Genomic DNA, 15,921 nt, shown 5'->3' with positions numbered 1-15,921 from the left:
GTTACAAATGACCACAAGCTCGGGGGCTTAGAATAACAGGAACTTATTCTCTTGATGTTCCAAAAGCCGGAGTCTGAAGTCAAGCTGTGGAAGGGCCGTGCTGCCCACGGGAGGCTCCAGGGCAGAGTCCTTCCTGCCTCTTTCAGTCTCTGGTGCCTACAGCCGTCCTGAGCTAGTGGTTGTACCTCCCTCTCTGCCTCCCTTCCCACAGCTTCTCCCGTGTCTCTGCTCTTCTGTCTCTTATGAGGATACCTGTCCTTGGATTTAGCACCCACCTGGATCATCCAGGATAATCTCATCTCAATAGCCTTACTTAATTATGCCTGCCAGACCCCTTCTCCCAACAAAGTTCCAGTCACAGGTTCCAGGTAGATGCATCTTTGGGGGCCCACCATCCGACCCACTACAGTAGGTCTGGGAGGGGACCCGGGGGTCTGCCGGGTTTCACAAGTGTCCCCCAGGCAGGCAGCTCCTCCGTCCCACTTGGATGTGCTATGCTTCTGCTCTTCAGATAAGGAAACTGAGGTCCACAAAAAGGAGGGCAGCCCAGCCGGGCCCCTGTCCCAAGAATGTCCGTGACTCCCCACTTCTCCCTCAGCCTTGCAGGCAGCAGAAGCCTGGGACCACGTGCTTAGCAAACACGAACACCTACGGCTCCCCCTCAGCTTCCCAAGCAGATCAATGTCAACAGTGTTCGAACTTATATTTGTCAGCAAAACCAATGCAAGACAAAAATCCGACATTTTTCCAAGTCAGGTGGACAAACGCAGGTGCACAGTGCTGAGGGAAGACCCAGAGGTGAGCCGCCCTCCTCCATCCTGTTCAAAGACAGAGAGAGAAAGATCCTTTCCGGGCAGACATGGGTCTGCATCCCCCACCCGGGGGCTGGAACGTAATGAAACTGGATTCCAAATGGAAAATGCACCCATGCCAGGCCACGAAGGCCTCCCTCCACACCTGTGGCTTCTCCCGGTGCCTCTTGTGTGGGCAGGGAAGCTCCCGTCCTCCACGAGGACCAGCCTCCCATAGATGAGGGATATTTATCTGTCGCTGAAGGCTTACCTTAATCCTTCCTAAATCCCCACGCACTGTCAGCAAGAAAACAGTGAAGCCAAACAAGGCGACGTTCGAAGCAGCCACCAGATCGCAAGCTGCTGTGGGCTCTACAGCTTCCGTCCCCCTGCAGGCTCTCGAGTGGCGAATCACATCTCAGGAGACATGAAGAAGCTGTCGACCTAAGTCCCCACTACAGACACAGGACACGGGGAGTGGGAGCTCCGGGAATGAGGCGGGATGGGATGAGCGGCACGGGGCGTCCGAGCACTGGCGTTTCCTCACTCGCCCCGGCTTCCTCCATTGCTGTGGACCCCCGTTTCCCCCACAGTGAAGGGGGGTGTCCATGTGAACTGCGGAGGACCCCCAGGAACTGAATGAAGAACACGGCGAGGTGCGCAAGCCACAGCAGGACCTCAGCGCGTGGGGGCCGGAAACAGAGGCTCAAGGGAGGCCCCAGGGATGTCTGCGAGTGTCACCTGCCCTGCACACAGGCCTCTGCACAGTGACCAAGGCAAGGACCCAGAGACTAAGGAAGGCCGGGTTATCGCGGTGGGCCCCGTGCCATTCCAAGAGTCCTTGTAAGTGGAAGAGGGAGGCCCCTGGGCCAGAGGTGGTGGTGAGAACACGGGGGCGGGGGGCACCGGCAGAAACACCGGCGGGACTACAGGAATGGAGTGTGGGCCGCGAGCCAAGGGAAGCGTGGCACCCCGAGGAACTGAGCAGGCAAGGCCACGGACTCTGCCCTCGGGCCTCCAGGAGGAATCAGCCCTGCCCACGGCTTGACGGCGGCCTGGAGGACTGGCCCATGCTGGCTTTCTGGTGTCTAGAGGAGCAAGAAGCTAAATTTGTGTCTTTCAAGTCCCTAACTACATGGACGGCTGGAGTACCCTACGAAACTAATGCGACCCATGACCTAAGTGAACACCTCCTTGGAAAGGCGGGTGGGGTTTGCCCAGTCACGGAGAGCTCTGCACGACCCAGTGGGGCTGGGGCAGGACCTGCAAACGCCCCGAGCCCACAGGCGTCTCACAGGCGTGGAGAGAGCAGGTGTATTAGTGCCAGGGAAGTCCTCGACACACACCAGCTTGCCCTGATGGAGGTCGGGAAGGGAAATGGGCTTTGGAAGAAAGAACACACCGGCCAAAGATAATTAAGTAGGTTTGCTTTGTTTTGTTCTCTTTTGTTGAAGGATGGGCGTCAGGGAGCCAGCCTGAAACACCAGGAGAGGGCAGCCGAGAGCCTGGGCAAAAAGTCACCCAAATTCTGAGCCTGCTGACAAAAGCAAAGGATTTTACCAGACCAGCCTGCAACATGCCACAGCCCCCCCTGAGGACTAGAAGAAAAGAGCCTGTGCCATGAGGTTTCACAAGAGCACGCAGAGGGGATCTCCACCATCCTCGATGCACAGGAACTCACACACAGTATTTTTTCATGGCGGAATTCACTCAAAGTCAGACTTGCTTCTTCAAAAAGTCAGAATAATCAGCACATTCTTTGGAAAGACGAATGCTTGCTTGTTCCTTTATTCTCAGTTTGTGATTAGTTCTGGCATCTACTTAAGTATGCTTCAAAGATGCAGGGAGGGAGGGAGTGGGGCAGCGAGCAAGGGGGCAGGCCTGGAAACCTATCATGGGGGGCCCTTGAGACACCCAGGCCCCCAGACTCAGGGCACATGGAGGGCACACACATCGCTCACGCACGTCCCACCGCGAGAGGGTGCCAGGAGCCTCCTTTAGGCAGAGTCGCTGGCTCCCCTTGTGGTCCAGGATCGGAGGCCTCCTTCCTGTCCCTGGTGTTCAGATCATCCATGTCTGGGCTTCCAGACTGCAGGCCTCCTCACCAGGGACTCTCTCAGCATCCCCCACCGCTGGCCGAGCCTGAGAGCCGAGAGAGCACGCTCTCCGGACCCTGTGCTTCATGCCTAGAATTGGAAAACTCCTGTTGGCATCACAGAATCCTGGCTCTTGTGATCCTAGGGCCAGTTCTGCAAACCCAAGGTGTCCACGGAGTTTGGACCCATTTCAGATCAGCCCTCATGCATCACCGATGGCCATCGAGCACCTCTTGACACACTGGGCCTCTGTGTGTTGCAAACGTCCAAGACAAGAAACAATTAGCACGTCTGAATGCTTGATAATTGCTAATTTTATGACGGTGCACTGAACATCTGGGGTAGCCTGTGTGCATGTGATCTCAGTGCTCGGAAACCATCTTTGATCACAGTACACGGGGGATATAAATGAGCTACAAGCCCGGGTCTGGACAAACAGGGAAAGTGGAGCAAATCCACACACTCTGGCCAATCTCTCAACTTCCCTTAACCGATCAATCGGCCTCTGACCCATAAATCAGGACCAGTTTTACCTCATCGGCAAAGCTTTCGAGAGGCTCACACAGGCGGTGTCTGCAGAAGGCTGGCATGCGGTGTGGCCAGAACCCAGTGATCCTATGGGATGATCACAGAAGGCCTCGCATTCCCGCTTCTTGAGATGCCATTAAAATACGTGGTTCTGAAATGCCCAAGTCTTCATCTTCAAGCCAGGGCATCGATGTGTCTGTCATCCTCACGTCTAACTGGTGTGGGAGCTTTCTGCAGTGAGGATTTTTAGCTGGTGACAGGTGATTATGCACACACAGGGCAGAAGTTGGAAGATGTGGGGGTGGGGGGCTCCTGATGCACTGCCTTAGGGACCCAGTGCACCCGGGCCACTGGGGCCACACGGGCCACGTGGCTGAGCGTGAGGCCACGGTGGTTTGCCTCCTTCTGGCCACCGGGACCTTCTCTGTGCCTCGGGGTTCGGGGACGACAGCGGCAGCCGTGCCTTCCCAGGCTGACCCTGCCTCTGACAGAAGCCACAGTCTGTGGATATAAATTTCCCTTTCTCAACCTCCTACCTCTGCTACCAGGCAAAATTGGTGGGGGAAAGGTGGCTGAGAACCCAAAGCGACGCTGAAAAGACAAGGCTGGCCCCAAAGACAGCCAGAGGGGCATCGCCGTCTCCAGCGAGGTCTCCACGGTGGGCTCTGGAGGCTCCTTCTGGGGACCCCAAGGCAGCTGCCAAGAGAGGCCGTGGAGGTCTCGGCGCTCCAAAAGGAGCACTCCCCCGGCTTCCAGAGCCAGGAACGTGCTGGTGTGAGGCTAGTGCAGTGCACCGGTCAGCACGCAGTGCTGCACAGCCGCCCCTCACCTCCACCTCCCGTGCAGCTGAGGCTCCCCAGAGCTCGTCAACACTGCGGTCCAAGTCCCAGCGCCTGCTCGCCTGGCTTCCTGGAGGAAGACGGCTAAGAGATCCAGCGGAGCCTGCACATTCCCCACTGGGTGGGGCACACAGGCAGCCTGGCTTCATACATTTCGTGATTCACCCACATCCTGGCCCAGACGCTAACGTGGTTGACTGTTCATTTCATCTGCTGAGCAAATACTTACCAAGTGTCCACAGCGTGCTCTCTGCGATCCGGGGCCCCGCACGTGGATTCTAGTCCACGAGGAGCAGAGGACGCTAAAGCAAGAGTAAGGTCAAGGCCCAAGGAACAAAGGATGGGTAGAAGGGCCGCCCCAAACCTGGCTTCAAGCCAGAGGATGAAATGTGTTCCAAGCTTCCAGAGGGAAGGGCAGGTACTTGCTGTTGTGCACAGTGCTTGCTTCCCTAATCTGGGGTTGCACTGCGCTACAAAGAACAAAAAAACTCAACTGTGGTACTTTAGCCTTGCTTTTCTCACCTCTTAGGGGGACAATGATCCCGGAGGTTATCTGGATGTGGTTCAAGCCTGCCACCTAGGATACAGTTCCTGCTCCACCATCCTCACAGTCACAAGATTGCTGCTCTGCCTCAGACATCACATCTGTCTTCCAGGAAGGAGGAAGAGGGAAGGGCGAGAGGCAGAAGGCATGACCAGCTGAATAGGTTCCTCTCTACCAGGAGGAAAGAAAGGAAAAAAACAAAAAACGAAACACCCTTCCCAGAAGCCTCGTCTAACAGAATAACCTAATTAGACCCTACTAACCAGAACAGGGCCGTGCTGCCACCTTGGCCTCAGAGAGTCTACCCAACGTGTGAGCATCGTCAACAGGACTCAGCGTATGCCAAACGGGTCAGTACAGAAGAGGTGTCAGTGGGGAAGAGGGTGAGAATGGACATGGGACAGGCAGCCTGCAGTGTCCACTGCTTCAAAGCACGCGAGGTTGGTTTCTCATTAGCGCCCCGCTCCCCGCGAGGGAACCGGGGGGGCCCAGACGCATCGCAGTGTCCACGTTCTCAGGCTCATTCATGACTTCATTTGAGATCGTCACCGCACTGCAACCACACCACGGGTTAGGCACAATCGGCAGCAGGACTGGCTTAGCCTCTTGCCCTGCATCTGGTGATGCCTTCTGCCCTGGCAAGAGTGACCTGTCTACACAGGGGTGGGTCAAGCCAAACTCTGGTGGGCAAAGAGGCCATTTTCAGTATACTTGTCAAGGTCCGGTACTTCTGGCCCTGCCGATTACATGTGGCCAATTCTTATATGCTGACTCCAAACACCTGCCTGTGGACTCTCTTCCACCGTCCCTCCCTCTCTGGGCCTTGGTATGCAAATGAGTCATTCATTCCAGGATGCACTCAGGGAGGGTGCTGGAAGCAGAAGTCTTAAAGGCAGACACCCATGCTTGTCTCCTCCGTATCCATTCCTCCCTCCTTCCTAAAACAGGATCTTACTTGCTCCAAGGAGATGGGTCTACCAGGTGGTGGATCATAATAGCTCTAACCCAAATACGACAATGCAATTCTCTGCTTCCCAGCCTGCCCTCCCCTTTCTGCTGGGAGCGGCATGTGACCTAGTTCTAGCCAAGGAGAACTGCAAGCATGTTGAGAAAGTGCTTCCTTTCCTGATACAGGGAAGGGATGCAAATGGTGCCACTAATCCCTCCTTTATCCTGTCCCAAACTCAAATGCAATGGCCGGAGCCACGGCAGCCAGTTTACAATGATGAGGCAATAAACTGAGCTGACAAACTAAAGATGGTAGAATAAAGATCAGGCAAGTGATAATGGTGCTCACAAGCTGTCCCAGCTCCCGACCATCTCTCTCTTCACTGTGACATGAGAAAAATTAGCCCCTCTTCATTTAAGATTCTGGTAATGGGGTTTTATCCTATTGGTTGAGCACATTCTGAAATGATCTAAAATAGTACAGCAGAGTGCCAGAGCTGCTGCCCTCATGAACCTTACCATTTAAGTGAGAGACATGCTTGCCCGGAGAACAGAAGTTCTCCGAGGAGGAAGTAGAGTGTGGTTGGGGGTGCACACAACGGCCCTAAGCTAATGCACGATGGGAGCACAGAGGCTTTTCTGAGGAAGCCATCAGAAACGGTGCTCTTCTCTTCTCTGTATTATTTGAGTCCACCTTCCCCAGCTGACATCCAGACCCAACTCCCTCCTGCTCACAGCAGATTTCTACTCACACGCCACTTCCTGTCCGGGACCCAGGGGAGACGGGACCCGCGCGTCCTGGGTGCCCGCTACACAGCCTATATAGCTCTCTCCCGTCCAGGGGCGCGGTTTTGCTGCGAAGCTGGTCTGGGTTTTCCAGAACTCTGCCCACCACAAGAGAGCAATGCAGGCCACCCCATCAGCTGCCGGGCTGACTGTTAATTATTAACAAAGCCGAGAAAAAGACACCAGCTCAACAACTGCCCCACACTAAACTACGGCTCACAGAATGTTCCGTCTTGGCCTAAGGAAAACGGCTTAACCATCCTACGTTAGATATTACCATGCACCAGTGATCATGGCCATAAGTGAATGATCCTGAAAACAACACTACAGCTAACAGAACGTGGCTAAGTTCACAAGCTGGCCAGAAAAAGCGCGCATAGTAAACACAACGCAGAGGGCATCTGGGAACGCTACAAATCAGCCCAGTGGATGCCCTGCGTTGCTGTACTTGGAGGCTCTGCTGCTTGCAAGGTTCACAATACTATAGTATTTGCTACCCTATTGGGGAAAACTATTTTAAGTCTAATTAGCATGAAATTTTTAGAATGCAAATGCTTTTCATTTAGACATAAAACAAAATGCCACGACATTTCTTCCATCCATTTATCATAAATAAGTTAATTACTGTGTAACAAATCGCTCCTTCTGGAATCTGGATGTTTGGGGCTGCTGGTAAGCTGACTCAGTCAAAGAGAAGGAGCCACCAAGCAGCCGTTAATGGCTTTCGGGGTACTTATAATAAAACGGTGACTCTGAAGCTTTGCTTGTCAAATTAAGGTTAAGCTCTCTCTGTTGGAGTAACTCAATTACAAGTAGTCATTATCTATTTAACTTGATTCCTACCAGAATAACAGAAATATTGTAGCTTTATTTTATTTTGGATGCACACATCTTCACTGTGGTCTTGTGGTTTGCAGAGTACGTACATAAAAAGAGAAATTTCTATCTGCCCTGGTTTGAGTGCGTGTCTGCGTCAGCTTTTGCCTCCATATCTGTAGAATTATTTCTAAGATGTAAAACATCCTTGTCCCAGAGAACAGTGTCAGGGGAAGGGGGTGCACACAGGGGCAGGAGAAGCAATGGGGTTCTAGCCTCTGCCCCACAGGAGGGGAGGAGCAGGTCCCAAGGCCTGTGAGACACCTGCAATTCTCCCCTCAACCTGGGTTGGGCTGGGCCTCATTGCAGGGATAAGTAAGTGCCCCCCAAATGGGTCATGTATCCCCAAAGCCTGTAGGCTGGTCCAAGTTCACCTTCTCCATTCCACACTGGGTGAACCACGTCTGGGCTCAGGGTGCAGGCCAACGTCCAGCCAGTGATCGAGACTTCCCCACAACACTGGCCAAGAGCAGAGAGGCCAGTTCAGCCTGGACCCACAAAGCAGCCAGGAGGGAGACCAGATGCCTGTTAGAAATCCCACATTTCATCAAAAAAAGGTATGAGAATCTGCCATTCTCTTCCACAGTAGGTAGCACTTGGTCTTACTAAAATAGAGGTACTTTTCTTACAGAGTAAAACTGAGACTCCAAGATGTTATCAAGCGCAGCTTCATTCTCAGAGAGGCCCAGGATGCCAGCTTCCAGAGAAGCAAATGGGGGTACCATAGCATGTCCCCTGCTCTATGCAACGGTACAACACACCCAGTGCGGAAGAATCTTCTGGGCCTTCCCCGAGCACACACAGGGATGCTCGGTAGGCTAATACATCCTGAAAGATGGTCCACCCTCTCGAACTCTAAAATGACATGCACAGTGCAATTCACGGAGCATCTCCTGAAAACTCTTACCGTATATGCCTCCTCGTGCAACACACCCATTCTGCTTCTGGTCAACTGCTGGGAATTTCATTTTTATTTTTTTGGTAATCAATGAAAGATTCAATAGTATCATACCCTTAGCAGTCAATGCAGACAAACAAGTAAGGGTTGGACTTAGTACCAAGTAAAAATCCCCGGTTCATACAACCAGGCACAAACAAGGTAAGTCACCAAGCTCAGTCTCCAAGGAAGAGGATCTGAAATATCACCTCCCGATATGTCTGCGCTCCCACCCCCGGCCCACCCAAAGAAGCTGCTATCAGCTCTTAAGGGAAAATCCCAGATTCCCTAAAACACAAAACTAGGGAGAGAGTCAGCAGTATGAGGATTATTGAATCGTGAGTGCTAAAATTTAGCGCTGAAGCTTTATCCAAAGTTTGCTCCTTCCATCCCTCTGAAATCAGCTAAAAGCTGCTACTTCTGGGAAGGCACACAGCCATGGTGTTCCTGGTAGGATCTGGAATCCTCAGAAGGAAGAACTGATTTATTTCCCCTCCCATGCAAATGGAAAGTTTAATTAGTTTGTCTTGAAAGGGAAACAGATCAACATGCAGAATGATCTACTGTCACTTGACTTCTGAAGCTGCTTCTGACGTTCCCATCACAAATGTGGATATAACCCTACAATTAGGATAAAGCTAATTGGTAGCTCCCTCCTGCATGTGTGTTTTCGTGTTGTCAGTGCGGCTGTAATGAAAATGAATGCCACATTTGTGAACAGAACGTCTGTGGGCTTATTTACCGCATCTCCAACAACATCGTCTGCTTTATCATGCATTTCAAAGCAGGGATAATTTAAGAATCCAGAATTTCATACATAAAAATACTTAGCAAAAAAGTCTCTCCCTGCACATTATTTGGGTGACGTTACATCCGAATTCCAATTTGTTGCCCAGGAAATGATTCACCTCACTCAAAAATGACAGGCATTCTGAATCATTCACCTGTGATGCAAAATGCATTCGAGGTCCCCAGATTCCCCATCTCACTGACCTCAGAGCCATCATTTTGCAAAGAGCCTACCTCAAAGGCAGCCCCGCCTTGCCTGTTCCTGGAAATGTCTCACCCCGGCCAGATCATGATGTGCAATTTCTTCCCACCCCGCAAGCCCCCTACCTTTGAGTAGCCTCTCTCCTTCCAGAATATTTTCCGAGATTAATGCCGTGTAGTCTTCTTCAGAGAATCCAGCCTTGCAGGTCTCCCTGGCTGTAACATCCCCATTATGGGCCTGAGAACAGAAAGAAAAGAGGTTGGAACAAATGTGAAGTTGACAGAAATTTAATCCAAAGCCCATGTTTACTAGGGGCTGCTGCAGGCTGGGTCTTGCCTCCGGTTATGACAGGAACGCAGATGCCTCGGTCTCCACCCAAACCCAATGCTCTTCTGCTTCTGTGCTCTCATGGACTCACCTGGTTCAGCAGCCCCCCAGACCCCGTGGACCCCGAGGCCGAGGGCAGAGCCACAGCCTGCACGCGCCGTGTGCTCTCCTCCGCACGCACCCACGCACGCACCCGTGGTCCAGGGTCAGTGATGACCTGGGCACAGCCAGGGAGTGTCGGTAACCGCGGAGGACACAGGACAGCTATCAGGCTGTGTCGGTGATGAAAGTTGTGTGAATGTGGCCTCTGGCTCGGAAAACAGCTTCTCGTCCTGTGCTCACCCTCCCGTGACAGGTGAGGACGGGATGAAGCCACGTGAGCGACGCGGTGGGGTGATGCGGTGCGGGGGTGCCCCTGACCTTCTGACCCTGCGCCAGGGGGAGGTTCCTCTGCTTCCTGCACGGGGCAGGCGGAAGCCCAGCGCCCATAAGGGGCCCTGCTGGATTGGCCTGGGGTCAGGGGTGCCTGGTGGGGAGGAGGGACGGCTGATGCCAGGGCTGCTGCCTGGGAGGGCCTCTCCCGCCCCACAGAGGGCAATATCCGAGGAGTATCCCAAGCCACGGAGAGGAGGGAGGTGCAGCCAGCCGCAGCCTGAAGGCCATGGCACCCTCGAGGCCCCGGAGCTGGGCTCTGGGCGCAGAGGGCCTTGCAGGCTTCGGTCTTCTCCGTGGGTCACCAGTGGGGGAGGAGGGGTCAGAGCAAGAAAGGAGGTCCTCCCAGAAGAGGCTCAGCGCCTGGCAAGGAGGGAGGCTTTCCAAAAATGGGGCCCCACCCTCCAGTCCTCCCGCCTCCACTCGGAGGAACACTGGTCCTCCCGTGGAGCCCCCATCTCTAACCCTGACCTGAAAGGGTGGGCGTCCGCCTGTCCCAGCGGAAGGGGCTGGGGGCGGGCAAGCGGCCCAGGCCAGGCTGTGGGGAGTGGCAGCTCCAAGTCAGCCTCGCAGGGTGGGGAACCGTCGAAGAGACTGCGCGCGGAGCAGGGACGCTGGGCCCAGACGACCGAGCTCAGCGGCCCCGTTCCCCGGCCAGCTCACACCGGCGACAGAGGCGCACACCGGCGCAGTAGTGCCTTCGCGGGGCCGCTGCCCGGCCGGCCTCGGCTCCCACACTCCCACGCCGGCCCCCGGCGCGGGCGCCCTCCCCCAAAAGCCCCAGGGGGAGGACGAGGGGCGCGGGTTCATTCCTTGGGAAAGCTCCAAACCGCAGCTCCACTCCTCGGGAACGGAGCTCCATAGAGGACCGGAGCCCCGGAGGCGAACTCGCCCAGGAAAGTTTCGCCCCGCCCGGGCGTGCGGCGAGCGCAGCCGGAGCGCCCCGCAGCCTCGGTGCGGGCCTGGGGGCGCCGCACTTGTTTATCTCGGAGGTTACAACTGCGCTGCCCTGAGGAGCAGCGAGGCCGATCGGCCACGAGAGGGGGTTCCTGCAACTCCCGCGGCCCCGCCGCCTCCCCAGGGCGCCACCCGGCGCCGCCCCGCACGCCGCCCCCGGGGCCTGCACCCGCAGCGCACAGCGGTTCTGGGGGCCGAGCTCGCGGGCTCGGCGGGAAGGAGGCGGGCGCCCGGACCGCGCTCCCGGGCACCCTCACCCTACGCCCGCCTGGCGCCTGGCTCCCCGGTCCCGCTCCCAGCGGCGAGGGCCCCGCCGGACACCGGCTCCAGCGGCGCCTCGGGGACTCGGCGGCGAGGGTGCCCCAGGGTCCACATTGGCTTGCCCAGCCTCAGCCAAGGTCCCTGTCAGCACCCGGAAGACAAGCGCGGAGGCGGCGCCGCGCCGCGAGACCTCGGCCGCGGGCAGGGCGGCCAGACCTGGTGTCCCCAGCACCCCTGGTTCCCTGCCTGCTGTCGCCAGCTTCCCCGCCCGCAGTCCCGGCCCGGGCTGGGCTCGCCAACTCCGGAGGCTCACGGGTCCCGGGCGATGGAGGGCGCGCCGGCTCCGCCAGCGGGCAGCCTGCCCAGGCGCGGGAGAGCCGAGCTCTGAGCAGCGGCCGCGGACCTGGGGCGGCCGAGGGATGCTTGGCGGGTCCCGCTTCGGGCAGAGCTCTCTGGGCCCTCCACCCACCCGCATCCCACCCCTCTCCGCACCACGGCTCGCCGCTACCCCGGCGGCTCCCCATTCCTGCCGACCGCGGGCGGCTTCGCGGAGCGCGGGAGCCTCTGGATGCAGCGGTGCTCGCGGCGGGGGCGCCCGGGAGAGCCCCTCCGGGCGAGTGCGCGCCCCCCGGCTCCGGGGGCGGCCCCGCGGTGCCCGGGGCTTCCGAGCGGCTGGGACGCCAGGCGGCAACTTACCCGGAGCGCGCCAGAGAGCGACAGCAGCACGAGGAGCACGCCGGAACCCGCGGTCATCTTCCCGACGCGCCGCGCCCCGGCACCCGCCCGGAGCCCGGCGCCCGGAGCCCGCTCCCGGCCGCCGCCGCCGCCGCCCGGATCGCGCAGCTCCGATGGCCGCCGCCGCCGCTGCTGCCGCCACTCGATCGGGCCCCGCGCCTCCAGCCCGGCCGCGCCGCCGCGATCGCTGCCCGGCTCCGGGAGCCAGGCCAAGTCGGCCGGCGGCGCGCTCCCTCCGGCCGGTGCGTCCGCCGGCCTCGCAGCCGCCCGCGCCTCTGTTCCGCGCGCTCCGAACTGCAGGTGAAGCCGCGCGGCCGCCCCGCCGAGGCCCCGCCCCGAGCCCGGCCCCTGCGCTCACTCGGCCTGACGCGGGCCTTAAAGGCGCCGCGCCCCCCGCGCCGCGCCCGCGCCAGCGCCCGGCGCGCTGCGCCCGGCGCCCCCACCTTGTGACGGCGCCCCCTCCTTGTGACCCCGCCCCGCGCGGCCGGGCGTCGGAGCCCGGGTGGGCCGAGGGGCCCCGACCCTCTTTGTACTGGGGGGTAAGGGGTGAAGGCGGGGACCTGAGGACTGAAGGAGGCTGGGGGTACCCCCCCACATACCCTGGGCGCCTCCTCTGGATGGGGAGCCCCTGCTGCTTAGGCTAACTTCATGCCCGGCCCACGGTGGGAGGGCGCTCCCCTTGTGTTCTCTACGTTTGGGGTGTCTTCGCACTGACTCTGCCCAGCCCTGGCCCACCTCCTGGGGGGCCTTGCGCCCACGTTGGGCTGTCAGGAGTCGGCCCTGAGAGACCAGCCCATCAGAGAAGCGCAGAGCGGAGCGAGACGGTAGATCAGCCTGCAGCCTTTGCAGACCCTCCAGCGCAGTGCAGAGCTCAGAGTCGGAGCCCTGGCTGCCTTGTGCCCCTAAGGACTGGGGATGGGACTAATTCCTGTTTGTGCATCAGAACGCACTGTTAGACCCGAGAAGCCAAGAAAGAAATTAGAGGCCCCGGGAAAGAAAAGGAAGAAATTTTCCGACAGAAGAGCTGTCAGGAATGTCAGTGCCGGCTGGCCAGCCCGGCGCCATTTGCTCTGCTTGGGTGATTTCTGAACTGGGGGGACACTTCTTTAAGGGATCATCAGTTGAAAAATATGTACAGCTTGGAAAGTGAGTAAATGTTTTTTGCACGTTTCCTTTTGGCTTGGAGATTTAAGAAAAGTGATTTTGTTTGTTCAGATATTTGAAATTTCTTTGTCTTGGTTTGGAGGAGCTCTGTGTCCAGAATACATTAGTTCTGGTTTGAGAAATGCTCAGCAAAGGAGGGGGGAGAGGACTGAGTGCAAGTGTTGAGCTCCAAGGTCAGTATCAACTTGGGCAGGAGAGCAGAAGAGCTGCAAAAGGGCCTTTCCCTCTCCCCCAGGACCTTCCTGCCTGGGCAGAGTGGGCTGCTGGTTAGCTCCCCTGGGGCTTTAGACTTCAGGTAATCAGATGAGCCAGGAGGATCAGGGTAAGATCTACATGCAAACCCATGAGGTTTCATGCAATTTCTCATCCTGTAAGCAAGCATGTGGGGCTAGTAAACCGTACATGTGTGCCAGCCTGCCACACCCCACCCTGTGTCTCAGAACATTCCTGACCTGGTAAGGGAGTAAGAAGGTTACAGCTTTACGCGGCCGAATGTGCCGGCCTCATCACGTTCACATGTGCAGAGGTCCTGCGTAGACAGTGAGATTTCATGGACAAGTCCGCCCGATATCCATGCTGGGGGGAATTGCATTCCTCAGCCATGAGCTCACACCCCTGAAAGACCCCTGCTGTCCCCCCCCCTTCCTCAGTGTACTTCATCACTGCGTAGAGAGCTCACACAGGCAGTGCTGAAGTGTCCATTGCCAGGACCTGCCTTTGTCTTCAGAAGGCCAGAGCATAATGCGAACTGGTCCTGGGGCATGCGCTCCAGAAGTCAGCACGTGCTCTACCGTGCTCCATAACCTGCTGGAGTGCAAACAGGCCGGCAACTTGAACAACAAAAATGGTGGCGTTGGGTGGGGGTCCTGAGGCCCAAACACCGGATGACACATCTCCCTGTCTCGGACCGCTGAGTCTTGACCCTATGGAAGGGGGCACCGTGACTTCCAAACGGGGTCTGTATATCCCGAGAACATCCAGCCTTGAGCCCGGCAGAGATGTAGGAGCTTTGGGTAAATTAACTCGCAGAGTTGTCCTCACTCCGTAAGTGGGCTCAGTTAGCATCCCCATCGCACAGCGGGGCCAAGGGACGTATGGAGATGGCAGCCCCGGGCTCGGCCAGCAGGGCCGGCCTCTCACCCAGGCCCTGCAACCCCGGCAGGTAGCACTTCCCAAACTCATTTGCTGGAGGAAGCCTTTTACACAGTGTCTGAGGGTTTATGGGAACTCACATTTTCAGGAATATGGTTTCAAAGCACTGCAGTAACTGAGGCAAGTCCAGTAGAGAGCATTGGTTTATCACGCTTGCTGTGAATGAAGCAGTGAGGATGCATTTAGAGAGGAAGCAAAAATATGATCTAAAATGCATGGCCTTGGAATGCAAAAGATGGTCTGCAGCTAGGCCACTTGACGCGGGACCCCCCAGACCAGCAGCATCAATACTCCTTGAGAGTGTGTTTAAAATGCAAAACCTTGGGTCACACCCCAGACCTACAGTAGAGGAATCTGCATGTGAATGGACTCGCCTTCCGCTCTACCTCTGTCCTCAGATCATCTGCTTCAGAATTCTAGAGAGGCTCCCAAGAAATTCAGATTCCTGGGCTCCACCTGAGGCCTGCTGGCGTGGGGCTTCGGGGCATGGGGCCCATGAGCTGGCCTCTTAACAACCTCTTAGGTAAATGCCAGCCTTGGAGAACGATTGGCTTATCCCACAGGTAATAAGCAGCTCCGGGGGGGGGCCTCATGAAAATGCTACTTCCTGGGCCCTGCTTCGGATCTACTGAATCTGGACCTCTGGGGGGGCAGAGCCCGGGAATCAGCATGATGAAGTTGGGCAAACTCTGACATAGGCAGGGGCCCTGAGGGAGGACCCCAGCCAGCCCAGCTCTGCCCAGCCTCTGGGGGCTCCGTTCCACCTGGAGGATTTGTGATCTCCGCCTGCTAGATAAAGAGCCCTAGAGAAAAGTGTGCTTTTGTTAGATTAAGAAAACTCTTTTGGGAGGGTAGCATATGAGTGAGTCTTCCCTCTCGACACCTGTAAACTGTTGACTGTAATTGGTCCACAGATGTTTGTGGAGCATGGTAGACTCTTCCTTCTCCCACGTGTGGAGGTGAGCCTGGGAAGGGGCTCATCTCCAGGAGCAAATCAAATGCTTGTATCGGGGCTACGTTTCCCTGCCTTTTCATCTGATGTTAATTTGCTTTCCCCACTCATCATTATGGTTTAGACACTTCAATGGTAGATAAAAGCTGTTTTGTAAAGAAAGCAGGGAGATGTTAGTAAAAGGTGTGTTCCTGGAATATAACGGAATCTCTGTGGGCAGTTGAAGATACTCAAGGCACAGCAGAAGTGAATGAAATCATCCTGACACCCAGCTCAAGAAAGCCTCCTCGTGTGGAACAGAGAACAGTCTTGAAGGAAAAAGTGAGAGAGAGAGACAGGCCGGCACAAGTCCTTCTCTGCTGTCAGTTCTGAGGACGCTAAGCCACGACGCTGAATGACTGCTTTTGTGTTCAACAATATCATCGTTGCCTTTTAACATTTACTGATATTTACTGTGTGCCAGGCCCTGCCTTAAAGGTCTTCGAATCATTATCTTGAGTCATCCTCACGGACGAAGAAGGTGGTGCTTCCCACGGACAGAAGATGGGCCTGGCAATGCGGAGTGGCCTGTGCTCTAGGGTAGCGTGACTGAGGACCTAGGGGAC

At 56.6% G+C, this 15,921-nt stretch overlaps 1 protein-coding gene across 2 annotated transcripts in view; it reads right to left on the bottom strand.

Moving 5' to 3' along the window:
* CDH4 (cadherin 4) overlaps window positions 1-12,066 on the bottom strand; it is a 527,153-nt gene extending 515,087 nt beyond the window's left edge. For both annotated transcript variants that reach the window (XM_028091197.1, XM_028091196.1), the window contains exons 1-2: window positions 12,010-12,066; window positions 9,462-9,573 (exon numbers count right to left, since the gene is read on the bottom strand). In XM_028091197.1, the coding sequence (XP_027946998.1) occupies window positions 9,462-9,573; window positions 12,010-12,066 (169 nt within the window). The remainder of the gene's footprint in view (window positions 1-9,461; window positions 9,574-12,009) is intronic.
* Between the last annotated feature and the right edge of the window lie 3,855 nt (window positions 12,067-15,921).

The sequence above is a fragment of the Eumetopias jubatus genome, unplaced genomic scaffold (assembly GCF_037043125.1).
Source record: "Eumetopias jubatus isolate StellerSeaLion01/CBP00866 unplaced genomic scaffold, mEumJub1_p1.0 scaffold_9, whole genome shotgun sequence".
Classification (NCBI taxonomy): domain Eukaryota; kingdom Metazoa; phylum Chordata; class Mammalia; order Carnivora; family Otariidae; genus Eumetopias; species Eumetopias jubatus.
The sequence above is the reverse complement of the archived record's forward strand: the minus strand, read 5'-3'. Positions and strand labels throughout refer to the sequence as shown.